The sequence below is a fragment of the Propithecus coquereli genome, unplaced genomic scaffold, assembly GCF_000956105.1.
Source record: "Propithecus coquereli isolate 6110/MARCELLA unplaced genomic scaffold, Pcoq_1.0 Scaffold9, whole genome shotgun sequence".
Classification (NCBI taxonomy): Eukaryota; Metazoa; Chordata; class Mammalia; order Primates; family Indriidae; genus Propithecus; species Propithecus coquereli.
The window spans coordinates 2,849,325-2,865,050 of NW_012155284.1; the positions used below are offsets into that span (position 1 = coordinate 2,849,325).

The 15,726-nt window shown below is 40.8% G+C and overlaps 1 protein-coding gene across 1 annotated transcript in view; it reads left to right on the top strand.

Annotated features, from left to right (window-relative positions):
- The window catches only part of SERINC5 (serine incorporator 5), a 93,849-nt gene that overhangs the window by 55,799 nt on the left and 22,324 nt on the right, over window positions 1-15,726 (top strand). Inside the window, exons 3-5 of the mRNA XM_012664477.1 lie at window positions 10,136-10,314; window positions 10,791-10,873; window positions 12,250-12,343. Of these exons, the coding sequence (XP_012519931.1) occupies window positions 10,136-10,314; window positions 10,791-10,873; window positions 12,250-12,343 (356 nt within the window). The remainder of the gene's footprint in view (window positions 1-10,135; window positions 10,315-10,790; window positions 10,874-12,249; window positions 12,344-15,726) is intronic.

Sequence of the window (15,726 nt, forward strand, 5' to 3'; positions counted from 1 at the left end):
AGGGATCCGTTACCCCGAAGCTTTTGGGGGACACCACATGTTAGCTGGATCTTTTAAGATTGGTCTGGCTGTGGGAGGGAGATATGAGAACAAGAGTTTTCCTAACGCTTTTTTCTGTAGTCATCAAAAGCATCTGTTAAGCAACTGTCCACAGACAGGGCCTTAGAGGACCCTGTAGATAAACAGAACTGACAAGAGCTCACAGTGGGAACAAACACTGTCAGTCATTTTAGAAATGGGACCGGAGGAAACAGACAAATGGTACAACGCAGAATGAACTAAGATAAAGTAGCCTCCAGACGACGGGAACAGGAAACAATGCATAAATACTGTGAATAGTTGAATCTTGATACTCATCACAGAGTTTAATAGGGTGATCCTGTTACTTGATTAAACTGTAATCTGAGTTAATTCTCTAAAAAGTTTTTAAAATCAGGTAAGTCATTTATTCAAATGTAGGTGCTGGGCACTCTGGAGGTGCCGGGGATCTGAATGAATAGCATACAGTTGTTCCTAGGAAACTTTGTCTCCTCAGGTAGGGGACAAAGAGGACAGTTTGGCGAGTGTGTACAGGAGCCTCCAACACTAGACCGTGTGCTCGAAAGCTAAAAATACGTGAACTCCATTAGCAAATATGGGGCAGTGGTGGCAGCTCAGCTGTTCCTCTGGTGGCCTTTGGGTCACATGGTAACTCAGGAATGCTTTCTCCCCTCCTGCTCTGGCAGCTGAGAGCTGAGGTGAGTGGGAGGTTTGTGAGAGGGAATAGAGTGTGTCGCCCTATTTGGCAGGGTCAGCATAATCACAAGGGGTAGGGTATTTTGGGGGCGTGGTTTTAAAATTCCAGTGAGACTGTCTCTGCAGTCTTCAAATAAGTCTAAAATTATCTTTCAATGCGCTGGCTTTCATCAGGGTGGGTTTTATCTTTGGCTGCACAGGCGATCTGTGTGACAGATGTGAGTGCTTTACTGTTGGAGCTGTCGAGCGCTTCTGAGCCGCTCATTTGAGCCCTGGAATCTCATAGACATGTTCTCCCCCATCCCCATCCCCTCCCACTCCCTAGGAAAAACTTTCTGCGGGGGGGGGATAAATTAAGGTACTTAATATGATGCTCAAAAAATGATATATGGGAGATGTATAGCTTGATTCACTTAAGGCCCAAGTTCCATTTGAGGACAGCTCTGAAGAAGGCGAGGAGTTTAAGGGAGAAGGCAGGTGTGGAGGGTGTCAGGGTTTGGGGACCCCCAGAAGGCAGCCCAAACGAGCTGCTCCTTTGACTTTTGATCTGAGAATAAGTTATCAGCAGTTGTCACTTGCTTTTGAAATGTTAATTTGTACTTCACAGTTAACAGTTCAGCTGTACTCCTCAGCTGTTCTTCTAGTGGTGCAGGGGTAGCTGCAAAGAGCCTACTGTACATCCTGTGGGTTCTGTGGTCCCTGTAGCAGCTCTCAACTCTGCCACTGTCCTGCAAAAGCAGCCAAGACAACATGCCAACAAATGAGTGTGGCTGTGTTCCAGTAAAACTTTACTTACAAAACAGGAGGCAAGCTGGGCCTGACCCTCTGCCTGTCGTTAGCTGACTCCTGCGTTAGACCCTCAGTGGTTTTATGTGTGTTATATGCAGTTATTCTCTCTTCTCTCTAATAAGGAAATTTTAGTGGCCTAAACTTTGTTCTGAGAGTACCAGAGTTGTTGCTTAAGTTGCAGATAACTGACTGGGCTGTGCAGACCACATACTGGGTAGGCTAGGCAAGAATAATGTGGTGATAAATTTAGTACGACATGTTTAATAGTACATATGTGTGTTATTCTGTGTGGCATTTTGGAATAAACAGTAAATCTTTTACAGGTTAAAAAAAATTAGTCTTTTTATGCATCCTGCCAAAGGAGAAAATTACAAAAAATGTAGTTGAAAGATCTAATTGGACTTTTGTGTGTGTGTGGAGACAGGGTCTGGCTCTGTCACCCTGGCTAGAGTGCAGTGGCATTATCATAGCTCACAGCAACCTCAAACTCCTGGGCTTAAGCGACCCTCCTACCTCCCGAGTAGCTGGGACTAGAGGCGTGTGCCACCATGCCCAGCTAATTTTTTCTATTTTTTATAGAGATGGGTTCTCGCTCTTGCTCAGGTTGGTCTCAAAGTCTTGGCCTTCCAAAGTGCTAGAATTACAGGCGTGAGCCACCGCGTCCAGCCCTAATTGAATTTTATTTCTGATTCTAGAACATAAAATGGAATGAGTGTTCCAGTTAGCTGAGCAAAAGGGGTGGCTTTATAGGCAGAAAACGCCTGAGGAAAATAAAAACAGAGAGCAAAAGGTTAAAAGAGAGGGGACTTTATTATGCAGACTCATTGGTTGGAATCTCGTGGGTTTTTTTTTTTTTTGAAAACTGCCCCATTTCAAAGTTCAATGGCACTTAGCACAAGTGACTCCATTCTGGTTTGGTCTGGTCTGCTGTGGCCCTGGTGCAGGAGGCTAGTCCCAGTGGCTTCCCTTAAACTTTGTTTAACAATTCAGACCAAGCGTTTTGGTGATCAGGAAGAAGTGGGGATGGAGAAAATGAATGTCTGGGCATCCCAGTTCCCCAGGGTCTGGGGACCCTCAATTCCAGGCCTAAGGTAAAATGGGAAAGAAGCTGGGGCCAGAAACCTGAACTTCTGCCTTGTACTGGTTCCTGTTACTGGGATTGGGGAACAGGTAACTAGGGACTCTCAAATCTTGAGGTTAAGGTATGGTGGAGTCCTGTCTTTTGGGAGATATTAGGTTCCAATGTCCCGTGTAAGGCAAAAATCACGAATAGTCCAAATTAATGGTGAAAGTACTTGAGATATCTATGAAGTACAGCATGTGGTTGTGTGCATACAGCATTTCACTGGAAAGCTAGTACCTTGTTAGAATGGACTTTTAACCTATTCTCGTCACTGCTTGTATCCCCCAGCCTAGAATGACACCTGCGCATAGTAGATGGGAATGATGGAGTGGACGATTAAACCCCGTGCTGTAATATGTGTGTGCGAGTATATCATGCACTGTGTTGTATGGAATGAAGAATACATATGCAAACTCTAATTCCGCTGGGTTTTTAAAAATTATGTACAGAAGACAATTTTGCAAGTGTCACCACTGCACTTCAAGCTCACACATTGAAGAAGAAAGCTAGCTGATTTGGGGCTCACTTAGGCTACAAGCATTTTCTCTAAGTGGCGAGAATAGATCTGCCTGTTTCAGCATTTAGTCCTCTCCTTATAGAGATTTCACATCTTTGTGTACAGTCCGCCTTGTTCATCTCGGGGCAGCACACTGTCCTGTGTCAGACCCTGTGTTCTGTGCAGGGCCATAACCCGTGTTTTCCACTCGAAACAAAAGTCCAGTAGGTCTTGATTTGAGAGGTGGAAGGGTCCCAGAAAACCAGACTCTGTAGAATTTTAGTTCCTCTTATGGATTTTAATGACACAATGTAGACTTTTCTCTTAAAAATGTTCCGATACCCAAGCAAGAGAGAAGCGAGTACTGGTTGTTGTTACGGTTTTTTAAATAGCCCCAGATCCTCAAAAGGGCCTCAGAGATAGTCACTTACTGAGCCTTGGCTGCTGAGAGGCTGTCTAAGGGAGATGGAAGCTGATTTTAGTATTTCCCACTTCGTGAGCGGTGTCCACTAGTCGGTAACGGGCAGACATCACTGTCACGGACTCTGGAATTACTACACGGAGAAAACCAAACTCTCCCGGGGAGTTTGGAGATAAGTGGAATATCGGAGAAGGGAGAGGCAGACTGAGAGTTTCTGGTCCGAAATTAATTTTCAATTGAGGGATATTAAACAGAACTTGCAGATCTAGTTCTTCTAGTTTTATGAGCTTAACTCATCCCTCATGCCGAGCTGCCCAAAGTTTTCTTTGAAGTTTGGTTTCATTCAGTGCTCTAGAAATTTGATATGATGAAATATAAGAATAATTAACTTTGCTAATGTTGCATTTTCTCATCTTTCTCAAATAATGCTATATTGTAGAACCACAACTCTCATCTTCTTGCTCTCCATTTCGTGATAACCACTCCCAAAGCCTATACATTTTTCTTATGTTTACAGCATCTGGGTCCCTGGCCAACTAGACCTAGAGGCCTTTTTATAGCTCTTTTGTTAATTCTTCATATTTATTTGCTTGAGATTGAAGTTGCTTGGGGGACACGCAGCATCTCTCCTATGTGGACAGAATTATATGAATTTTCTTCTAGCTCCCATCTTTTTGAGCCTAATAATCGTGTTCATGTTTTGGAAATAGTTTTCCTAATTTGTGAGTGCAGATATTCTTTCTTTTGGCTGGTGACTAGGTCTCTGAAAGACAGGTAAGTGCTGTGTTTTAGAACTTAGTTCTTATATAAATGTACCAGGTGTAGGGGCCAAGGGGCAAGTTCACTCTGCAGGTTCACTGAAAAATCAACCCACAAGGCAGATTACTTGGAGAAAAGGCAAACAAATTTATTAAATGTGTATACACAGGAGCCTTCAGAAGGAAGACCCAAAGATACAGGGGAAATTGTCCATTTTTATGGTTAGGTTTCACGATGTATGGACAGCCATGTAGAAGTATAATTGGACAAAAAGCATATGATCTGATGCTAGTAAGACGGAGTGGGGAAACCCAGCAAGGCCTGTCTAGATTTCTTCTTGGCCTCTCTGAGCAGCACTCCTTCCTCCTAGGTGTGGGGCCAGACCCCTCCTACAACAGGAGTCTTATGACCTATAGTCAGACAAGGTAGGTCAGATAATTTCTTTATGGCCAGTCTTTCCCAGGGTGAAAGTTAGAATAACATTTTTAGGTTTTCTGGCTGGCTTTGGGAAAAAGGGATTCTAGTTGCTGTGGCCAGCCTGGGGGAGAATGGGACTGAGAGACAGGAGGGCAGCAGAAGGTCAGAGAAAAACCTTTGCTTGTGAGGCCTTCATTTGGGGGTGTTGTTTTCTGAGCCCCAACAAGGAAGGATTCACCTTATTGAAAGTTAATCTGTAGTGTATCCTCTAGGAAAGTGAGTAGAGCATCTACGGAATTCTAAGGTACTCAGTTTCCCATCATGGTCACATTGGAACGTATCAGCCAGTGGATCATGTAATGTGCCTGACCTCCCCTGAAAATTTCTTTTATATAGTGGGTAGTGCTTTAGAATTAAGGAAGTTAACCTAGTGACTGCTATGGGTAAGCAACTGTGGTAAGCACTTCACAAGCTTATCTGATGTAATTCTCAGGGCAGCTGAATGAGATGGGTGGAGGTACTATTTCATTTTACAGGTGGGGCTGTTGAGGCTCACGGTGAGTGTGTGTGTGTGTGTGTGTGTGTGTGTGTGTGTGTGTGCGTGTGTGTGTGTGTGTGTGTGTGTAACTTAATGGAGTTAGGATTGAAAGTCTGCATGAACTATTTATTCTTGCTCGATAATTTGCGGCTTTGAGGATTGGAAGGAAACCTCCTGCTTTCAGGTCTGTACAGAAATAACAGACGCAGTGTGTGAGCCCAGCTTACGTGCTGTGTCCTTGGATGCCCAGAGCCAGACTTAAGAGGTAACACCCTTAACGGGCACAGCCCCTTTGCCCTGTGGTGCGGGCTCTGTATGTGATGTGTGTTTTCTTTTTCCAAAACTGGGATGGAGTTTGGAATAGCAAATATTTAATCAGAGCAAATTTCCCTTGCTAAAATACTGCCAGCTTGTTCAACTTGGAGGTTCTTTGCCCAAAATACTCACCACTTACTATTGAAGGCTAAAAGTGCTAAGTCACCTACAGAGCATAAAGGAGGTCTTGGTTAGTATTTGGACCTAGGGGGTTGTTTGCCTACTTTTATTTTGATGAAACCTGCGGTGCCACGTACTTGCTGGAATATTCTGGGCCATAAAAAAGAAAAAAAAAAAGGAAACCTGCAGTGCCGCATATTCACCCTTTGAAGAGCGGAGGGGCCCTGGGCACATTCCCCATGGCCTGGAGTAAACAAGGGAGGGGATTTGTTGGGCATGGTGGCATAGCATCTCGGACCTGCTGCTATTAGCATCCTCCTCGAAATGGGTTTTAGAGGGAGAAGAAAAGGAGTGAAGTGGGTTTGGGGCAGGGAGATAGAGAGGAGTCTAAAGATGAAAAGGGGCTGGTGTAGATGAAAGAGGTGACAATGTGCAGCGTTATGGTGAGGGGCGGGTTCAGGAATGGGTGTTGCTGAGAGTAGAAGATAGAAGAGAAGAAGAAAAGAATTTAATGATTATTATAGAGCAATAAATTCCACAGAAGTAAAACAGCCCAGTGAATGAGGTTGTGTGGGTTCTCCTTCATGAATATTGCTTTTACAGATTTCAAGCAATATTACCTCCTTGTCACCAGTACTACTCATACAGGTTAACTTTTGTTTAGGGCTAGGATATCTGAGATGTTCATTTTGTGTGTGTCTCCTCCATTACTTCAATACCTGAAGATTTTAACCATGCTGGTTGCTCACTCACGTTAAACACAGCTAAAAATTCAGATTCCTTCAGAAAGCACTTGTGCAACTTCTCGCTACCTGCCTGTGGGTGCTGACTGTCGCACTGTGTCCAGCCCTGATTACTCTCTGAAGCACTTTCCAGACCAGATGATCTCACTGGGTTGCCCCACAGAGATGCCATGGGGTGCCCCAAATTCTGTGTGTTAAAAAATAAACTCCTGCTCTTTGTCCCCTGCCTGCTGTACTCCCCCTGCATCCCAAAAAGCAGTGCCTTAAAAAAAAGAAAAGAACCCTCCCCCATCCTTCACTTTATTCTTGTCATCCATCCCGTCCTGCCAACTGTGGGTTCTACCTATAGAATTTGTTTCCCTGCACTGGTTTACCTTCCTTAAATTGACATAAGACCAATTAATAGGAGGAAAACCACTTTTAACTATGTATGAATCACAGGAGTCCCACAAAATGTGAGACGATTGAAGCTTATATAGTGTCCTGAGCTACCGAAAGGAAGAGAGGCTTGGGGCCTCTGGGGAGGGGCTGGGGGGGGTGTTGACCCATGTCGTGGGAGAGTGACAGGAGGAAATGTATGGGGAATAAGGTTGTCTTATTACGCAGATAAAGTCTCTCAGTGTAATAACAGTTAGCTCCTGGGGAGCAACCCTCTTCCTGATACAGCAACTTTATTAATGTAGAATTCTTTTATAGATGTAAATTTCTTTTATATAAAAGGAGAGCTTTCAGAGCTACTCAAAATATACCAAAATATACTTTATTCTGGTCTCCTACAGTTATATTTTGGGGTGGTGTGTCCTGAGCCCCAGTACCTTCTCTTAAGTTTCACCTTTTGCCAAACAATACTTTTTTTAGTATAAGTATGTCCCATGTGATATTCAGTCTAAGTATGCCCCCCAAATATTATATGGGAAACACTTATACTAAGAAATTACTTGTTTTTTTATTTGACATTTGAATTTAGGCAGACATTCTATATTTTATCTGGCAACCCTGTACGTGTGTTAGTTTGGTAGCCCAGTCAAATAAGTACAATAACATCTCTCTATACGCCATTATATCTTGCTCTGATTTAAAAAAAATTCTGCAGTTTTGGGAAGTTGTTGAAAACAAAATGTTGGACATTTCTTCACAAAGTTTTCACATCTGTTTGTGAAAATGGAGCTACACTAATAGGGGCTCAGAAATGATGCATTTTTGTCTGAGTCACTTATTTGGAATGTTTGGAAAAACACGTTTCATATGCAGATGTAGTAATGACTAGAGGAAGCTGAATTCTAATTATATTTAGTCTTCCTTTTGTTTGTGGCAATCTTTTATTCTTCTATGAAGGAAAATAAAAAATATCAGGATCATTCAAACTCATTGTGCCAAAGGGAAAATTGAGTCGGAGATTGAGTCGGACACTCAATCTGACACTGCTGTCCTTTTAACCAATAAATAGCTGTTACTTCCCAACCTCTCCTCAAAGTGCTATACATTAGCCAGAGCCCTACAACAGGCAAAAGGCCTCATGGGTCTCAGGATGACTGCCCTCACAAATCGCTCATAAGTAAATTCTTCGCTGGCCCCTATCCCTTTCAAGAAGTGCAGCCTCCCATAAATAAGGACATACCAACTGTATCTTTAGGTCTGCAGCCTAACTCCTTGTCCAGGACTAAAATTTGTTAACTTTCACATTGATAATGTTAATGGCAAGCTTATCTTCCCAGGTGCAGAACAAAGACAAGATGAGGTCAACCATTTCTCCACCTACCCTGAGATGTTTACATAGTGACCTCTTCCTTTACTCCCCTTTGGAGTGTTTGGCTTATCTTATGTGTAACTAGCCTACTCCCCTTTTCCTACATGCCTTCTCTTTAAAGAAATGTATAAATACTGAGCCTCCGGAAACATCTCTCAGAAGACAGGCCACTACAGGCCACGGACAAGTCTGTGACTTATGTTTTCCTGAGTGCGACCTCAACCTCTGGCTCAATAAACCTCAATTGATTGAGATTCTTGCCCCAGTCTCTTATTTGGGTTGACATTTAGTTATGGAAATCCTGACAGCCTCAGTTATTATTATTTCTTTAAGATCTTTTCTAGAGAAGAAACAAAAGTCTCTTCTTTATCACACTTCAATTTTACCTTTAGTTTTGTGTCATTTTTTTCTGCGATATCTTTTTCTTGTGAATAACAGCTATTAATATTTGTGATTTAACTTATTTTCTAGTCCAAAAAGTATTTAACTTTGATGTTGATAAAAAGCAAGTTTTTTTTCCACCACTGACTAAATCCTTATTTTATGACATTATTATCAACATTTATTAGAAGATTAAGACCAATAAATAAAAAGCTATAGTGGATCAAGGAAAAAACCCAATTAGCAGTCAATTTAGAGAAAAATACAGATGGCCATAGACTTAAGGAAAGATATTGAGCCTCACTAGTAATTAGAAAGGTGTACATTAAAACAAGATATTGGGTTTTTGCCTTTAAATTAGAAGCCCAGGTTGGGAAAATGACTAATCTCAGGTATTATTGGTGGGATATAAATTGGTATAGCCTTTGAAAATGTGATTTGACTTTACCTGTTGAAATTTAAAAATGTAGATACATTTTTAAATTTGGGTTGGGTATCCCTAATCTGAAATCTAAAATCCAGAGAGCTCCAAAATTTGAAAATTTTTTAGCACCAACATGATGCTCAAAGGAAATGCTCATTGGAGCATTGGGATTTTGGATATTCTGATTAGGGATGCTCAACCGGTAATATAATGCAAATATTCCAAAATCTGAAAAAAACCCAAGTCTGAAACACTCTGGCCTCCAGCATTTCAGATCAGGGATATTCAACCTGTACTACTTGAGCCACTAATTCCATTTCTAGCTCAGGAGTCTGTCCCACGTAAACAGTGGCAGATGTACAATGAGGTTGCACAGCGTGCTTATTGAATCAGTGTTTGTGATAGCAAAAAGCAAATATACAAAGTAAAATAAAACAAAAACCCCACCTGAACAAAATATAAGATCAATGTGGGAAAGGTTATCAATTTTGATCTAGCTTTACTACAAAATATTGTACAGTGGTTAAAAAGAATGAGGTAGGGTTTTGTGTATTAATAGGGAAAGATCTCCATGGCTTATTAATTGGCAAAAACCATTGCAGAACTTTACATACAATCTTATTTTAAAAAGCTGTTTGAATATACCTACTACGTATACAGTACGATATGTGCGCGTGTATGTGTTGTGTATATGTATACACACACATTTATATATGTGAATTAATAAAAATACCCTACCCACCAAATGGTTAACTCTTCAGAGAAGGGAAATAACATTTTGGGGTGATAGTGAAGCAAGTCTCATTTTTTATTCTGTATATTTACACACTTCAAGAAAATATGCCCACATATTACAATTGTAATTTTAGAAAATTCTGCTGAATTTCAGAGATCACTGGGGCAAGTAAAGGCTGACTGGTACTTTGTAAGCACTGTATCTTTACAAAAGATTCAGAGAAAATTAAGAAAAAGTCTTTAGAGGGTAGATTTTCCTCCTCAGTCTTTTCCTTTGTGCACATGATCCATTTCCACAGTGGGCCTGGAGTTGCAGGCTGAGTGAACACTCCATGGCAGCCTCCCTTTCACCCAGTTTTAACACATGACTTTTCTAAACTCTTTCTCCTCAGATTCCTTTTTTCGAAGATATGTGTAAAGGCATTAAAGCTGGAGACACCTGCGAGAAGCTGGTGGGGTATTCTGCAGTGTACAGAGTCTGTTTTGGAATGGCCTGTTTCTTCTTCATCTTCTGTCTACTGACCTTGAAAATCGACAACAGCAAAAGTTGTAGAGCTCATATTCACAATGGGTAAGTCTCGCGGTGTTCGTGGGGTAGCTTTCTCCTTTCATTATCTTCAGTCCAGTATTCCAGGATCCTTCCTGCTCATCAGACCCTCTAACTGCTCTTCTCTAGTTGAAATTATTGATTTTGGAGAAGGCGGAACTTGTCACCACACAGTTGCCAAAGAGCTAGAATCCTGTTTGTAACACCTGGTACCTGAGGAGAAATTTAGTGGGGGCAGGTATCAAGACCTCCCCACAGGTTATTGCCTCGCCTGCAGTGAGATCGTGTTTTGCACCATCAGAGGCTGTCCCAAGTCTGTTGAATTAAAGGAAAGGCATTCTTCAGTCCCTCCCTTCAATTCCTCCCCTTCAGTTTGGAGAGAATATTTTCTATGGCAGAATCAGGGATTGACTTGCTTACTTTCTAAGAAGTATTATGTCCTTCCTTGAATATCGTTTAAATACATTTCCTCTTTTTTTTTTTTTTTTTTACTTTTCCAGCTTTTGGTTCTTTAAACTTCTGCTGTTGGGGGCCCTGTGCTCTGGAGCTTTCTTCATTCCAGATCAGGAGACCTTTCTGCACGGTACTAATGGGGTATTTTGGGTACTTGTTTATTTTGTACACCCATTTTGTGAAATTGTTCAAAGACATAGTCCAGGGTACCTTTGGCATCTTGTATTACGGATTTTTCTGTGGCTTAAAAAAAATTCCTGCCCACACTTTATCCTCTCCACCCCCTATCCTCTGCCCCTTTTCCTCACCCCATTCTTGGGACCTTCCAGGAGGATGTAAGAGGATCTTTGTTATTCTGCTCGCTGAAGAACTAGAATTTTAATTTTAAGGTTATTAGCCTGAAGGGAAAATGAAGCACTTAAAATTTGTTTGAAAACCAGTTTGGCATATCAGCATGACCCTACCAGCCTAGGAGACTTTGTTCTTTCTGAGCACTGCAGAAAACCCAGCAACCGGCAGCATAGGGCTTTTTAGCAACTAAAAATCTACTGGGCAGCTATAATGGGATAAAAAAAGTATGAAGCTATGAAACATTGAATTATATTCCTTATTCATAGAGCCTACCAAAGTTTGTTAATATGAAGCCTTTAATCATAGCTGAAACAGGGGGCCCTTCTTCATATTAGCTGGGGTCAAAAGCCTGAGTTTCAGTGGTTCGAAACACTCTTGAATGGGTTCATTTTCCTAATTAGGGTATTAAAAACATTTAGATTGTGTTAGTCCCTCACTTAGTTACATATCAGGGTCTAGCTAGTTTTTCCATATACTCCTTAATGATGTTGTATCCAAGTCTTGCTTTCACCTAAAATGCCATTAACTAGTTTCTTAATTCTCCATAGAGATACTTTTATGTATTAGAATATATTTAGACTAAGTAGAGACTTGGAAGTCCTCTAGTCCGGCTCAGTCATTTTCGTAGACAAGCTGTCACCCATGTGACATGGTTCATCCAAGGTTACAGCTCCTTTGTGGCAGAGCCAGGAGTAGACCTGAGTTCTTGTCCCCCTAGTCTGAGCCTCATTTCCTCCCTGGACGTTGATGATATTTTAACCCAATAAAATTAGAACCTTTGATTTTTTTGGCAATATGTGTTTTTGCCTGTAAGTTGTGGATCATTGTGGATTTTATTAATTACCGCATCTGTTAGGATATCTGAAAATTGTAGCATGGAGGTTAAGCTTGGATACTCTGGAGCCAGACTGCCTGTGTTCAAATCCCAACTATGCCTTTTCCTGGCTATGAGATTTTTTTCAATTTACATAGACTCTCAGTTTTTCTCATCTGTAAAGTGAGTATAACACTAATACCTACCTTATTTGGCTATGTGGGAATTAAATGTGTTAACAGGTACAATGAGCATTCGGTAAAAAATTAGCTGTGCTTATTCTCTTTTGAGCAAATCACATGGAAAGTTCACCTCTTTGTTGTTTCGATGGTCTTTTGCAGCCTGGCGCTACATGGGAGCCGTTGGAGGCTTCCTCTTTATAGGCATCCAGCTCTTCCTGCTCGTGGAGTTTGCACATAAGTGGAACAAGAACTGGTATGTGCCCTTATGGAAAGCTTCCAAGTGAACTCACTCATTGACTCAGAGAAACTGCCCACAGTGCTGATAAAGGCGCTGCTCTGAATTACACTGCCAGGAATTAGCAGCCTGTTTACACCAAATACAATTTTTGCTGGCATTTTCTCTTTACGCCTGGTTTTTGGATCTCTTCATTTACTCTTCTCCAATACTTTCTTCTATCCTTTTTAACCCTTCCTTCTTACACATGTTTTCTTCTCACTTTTTGACTCCACCCCACTGCCCCTCTTGTTTGGGCTCTGAGTCGACCAGTGGTATGAGTTAGCCACAATCAGCCCCATTGCTGGTACCTGTCCTTCCTGGGTCTGCGGATTTTGTGTGGCTGAAAACTTGTGTAGGCTTCAACTTAGGCTCCTACCCTTATGAGATTAAAAACAAAATTAAACAAAAAACAAAAACAAAACCCATACTTTGGAGCTGGAAGTTCATCTTCTGCAGCGTATGAGATAGAGTAGTTCTTTCTTTTTTAAAATTTTTTGTTTCTTCTCAACTTCTTAAAGGGAAAGAAGGACCCCTTCATTAGGAAGATCTGTTGTGCTATCTTAGAAAACCATCTTGCCTTTTAAAAAGGTACACTCTTTCTAAGTGCCTTGAAACTAGAATTCATATCCTAAGCTAAATGGGAAGTACCCAACTACTAGTAGCTAGTTTTATTTCTTGCTAAGCCTCATTAAATGACAGCTACACAAGAATCTATCCCTTAAGTTCTAGGCCATATTGACTCTCTGTGATTCTGGACAAAGCATTTAACTGTTCTCTGCCTTATTTCTTTACTTATATAAACAAAAATAACTGTTGTACTCAATAAAGCTTTTGCTGTTTTGTATATTCTATAGGCATTTTACTGTCTACTGAATTTTGAAAAAAAATCAATGTGCCATGTGAATGTGGATTTTATTTTTATCCTGGACAAAACAAAACATGCTGTCTAAATTCTCTAATTACTTTTTATTGTGAGTCTGTTCTTCAGCTTGGTAGTTGTTTTTTTGGGGGGTTTTAAAGAGCAAATCATGAGATGCAGTTGTAGTTGTTGGGATGAATGAGTGAAAGGATAGTGTTAGTCATTTTATTATTTGGTAAATATTGGATTAAGCACAGTCAAATATGACCAGTTTTTAAGAGATTTATAAAACATAGAATAGTCATACAAGTAGCACTCCAGATGTGTTTTAGTATTTTTTTGTCTTAATCTCTACATTTATATAGATTTCCGGGTTTGAGTTATGCTCTTGTATAAATTATTGTACAATTTCTGCTTTTTGAGTCATCCTTGAAGCCTAGTAATTTATGTCTCTACTAGATCTTATTTTGAGGCAGCAGAGTTTTCTTAAAGATAAGCCAAATGGGTGACTATAGTTTTAAGTTACCCTGTTTTCTCAGTTGTATAGAAGAAATACCAACAATAAGTTGGAAATGAATCTTAATGGATTAATTTTCATTCTTTCCATGATTTTGTTTATTTATTTATTCTTTTTTTTTTTTTTTTTTGAGACAGAGTCTCACTGTGTTGCCCAGGCTAGAGTGCCGTGGCGTCAGCCTAGCTCACAGCAACCTCAAACTCCTGGGCTCAAGCAATCCTTCTGCCTCCGCCTCCCGAGTAGTTGGGACTACAGGCATGTGCCACCATGCCCGGCTAATTTTTTCTATATGTTTTTTGTTGTCCGATTAATTTCTTTGTATTTTTAGTAGAGACGGGGTCTCGCTCTTGCTCAGGCTGGTCTCGAACTCCTGAGCTCCAACAATCCGCCGGCCTCGGCCTCCCAGAGTGCTAGGATTACAGGCGTGAGCCACCGAGGCTGGCCTGTTTATTTATTTATTCTTGAGATAATGTCTTGCTTTGTTGCCAAGGCTGGAGTACAGTGGCATGAGCAGAGCTCACTGCAGCCTCAAACTCCTAAGCTCAAGCAATCCTCCTGCCTCAGCCTCCCAAGCAGCTGGGACTACAGGTGTGCACCACTGTGCCTGGCAATTCTTTTTTTATTTTTTTATAGAAACGGGCTCACTATGGTGCCCAGTCTGGTCTTGAACTCCTAGCCTCAAGCAGTCATCCTGCCTTGGCCTCCCAAAGTGCTGAGAGTATAGGTATGAGCCACTGTGCCTGGCCTCCATGATAATTCTTCATGTACTTTCACTCTGAATTTTTTTATTAGAGAAGAAATACATCATCCTTATATTTTCAAAAATCTACTTCAACTAGGGAACTTCCTGGTAAAATATTAACATCTTTGATACTGAGTGCCTGATTTGCCCATTAAATAGTATGTTCCCTTGAGAATACTTGTGCTACTTCACTCTGACTTTAATGTTTTGATTCTGAAGCCATTTGTTGGGACTAATTATTGATGCCAAGTTTTAACAGGCATTTTAGAAGAGTTTTGGTTGCCTTAAAAACTTCCTAGACACTACTCAATATGAATAGCTTAAGAGCTTTGCAACAAATAATATTGCTGTTATCCAGACTTAGAGGCCTATATCCCAACAAAAATCCCCTTTGTCAAAATATTTATATTTGGTTTGTCTGTATAAAATTAGGAATAAGGTAGAAAGTTCACTAATATTATTTATCTTTCAATTTATCTAATTTGGTGGGTTTTTTTACTGTGTTTTTTATCAGAGATTCTTGTTTACAAGTCTAGAAAATATGCTTGATGGAACTATTAATACTAAAGTACTTTTTCATCTCTTTTTCTTTTCTTTTCTCTCTTTGTAAACTTCTTGAGAAGGAGAAGATCCCAAAAGCAGTAGGATAGAAAGGCCATGGGCCTGGAAACTGGGAAAATGCAGATGTCAATGTCCCTCATCCTCTAGCTTGCTATTTCACTGCTAGAAAATCACATCAGCTGGCCTCTGTGACTTCAGTTCTCACACTGTAAAATGATGTGGTTAGACTAAATGTTTGACCTGTTTTTTCCTTTCTAGCTCAGATTTTGTGGTTTGAAGTGTTGGTGTTGTATCAAAATTGAAATAGCAATACAGAGGGTTTGGGGGCCAGTGTAAAGGCTTTGGTTTTTAAGTGACCCGAGAGGGCACCAGAGGGTTTGGAAAAGAGAGAAATAGCATCTTTGTTTTAGATGGAGGAAAGATTAGTGGGGGTCAGAGGTATAAGTAAGGGGGCCAGTGGGAGATAATCCAGGTTAGAGAGAGGTAGCTTGGAACGAGGTGGTAGCAGTAGTTCGATTCTGGTATGTTCTGAAGATGGCTCTGGGTGGAAGTGGGCGGGAGAGGGGAGAGCAGCAGAGAGAGTGGACAGTGACTACAGTTCTTCTTTTTTTTTTTTTTTTTTTTTTTGCCAACACGTCAAAAAGAACCTTTATTACTTTTATAATAATCTCTTATGCTTT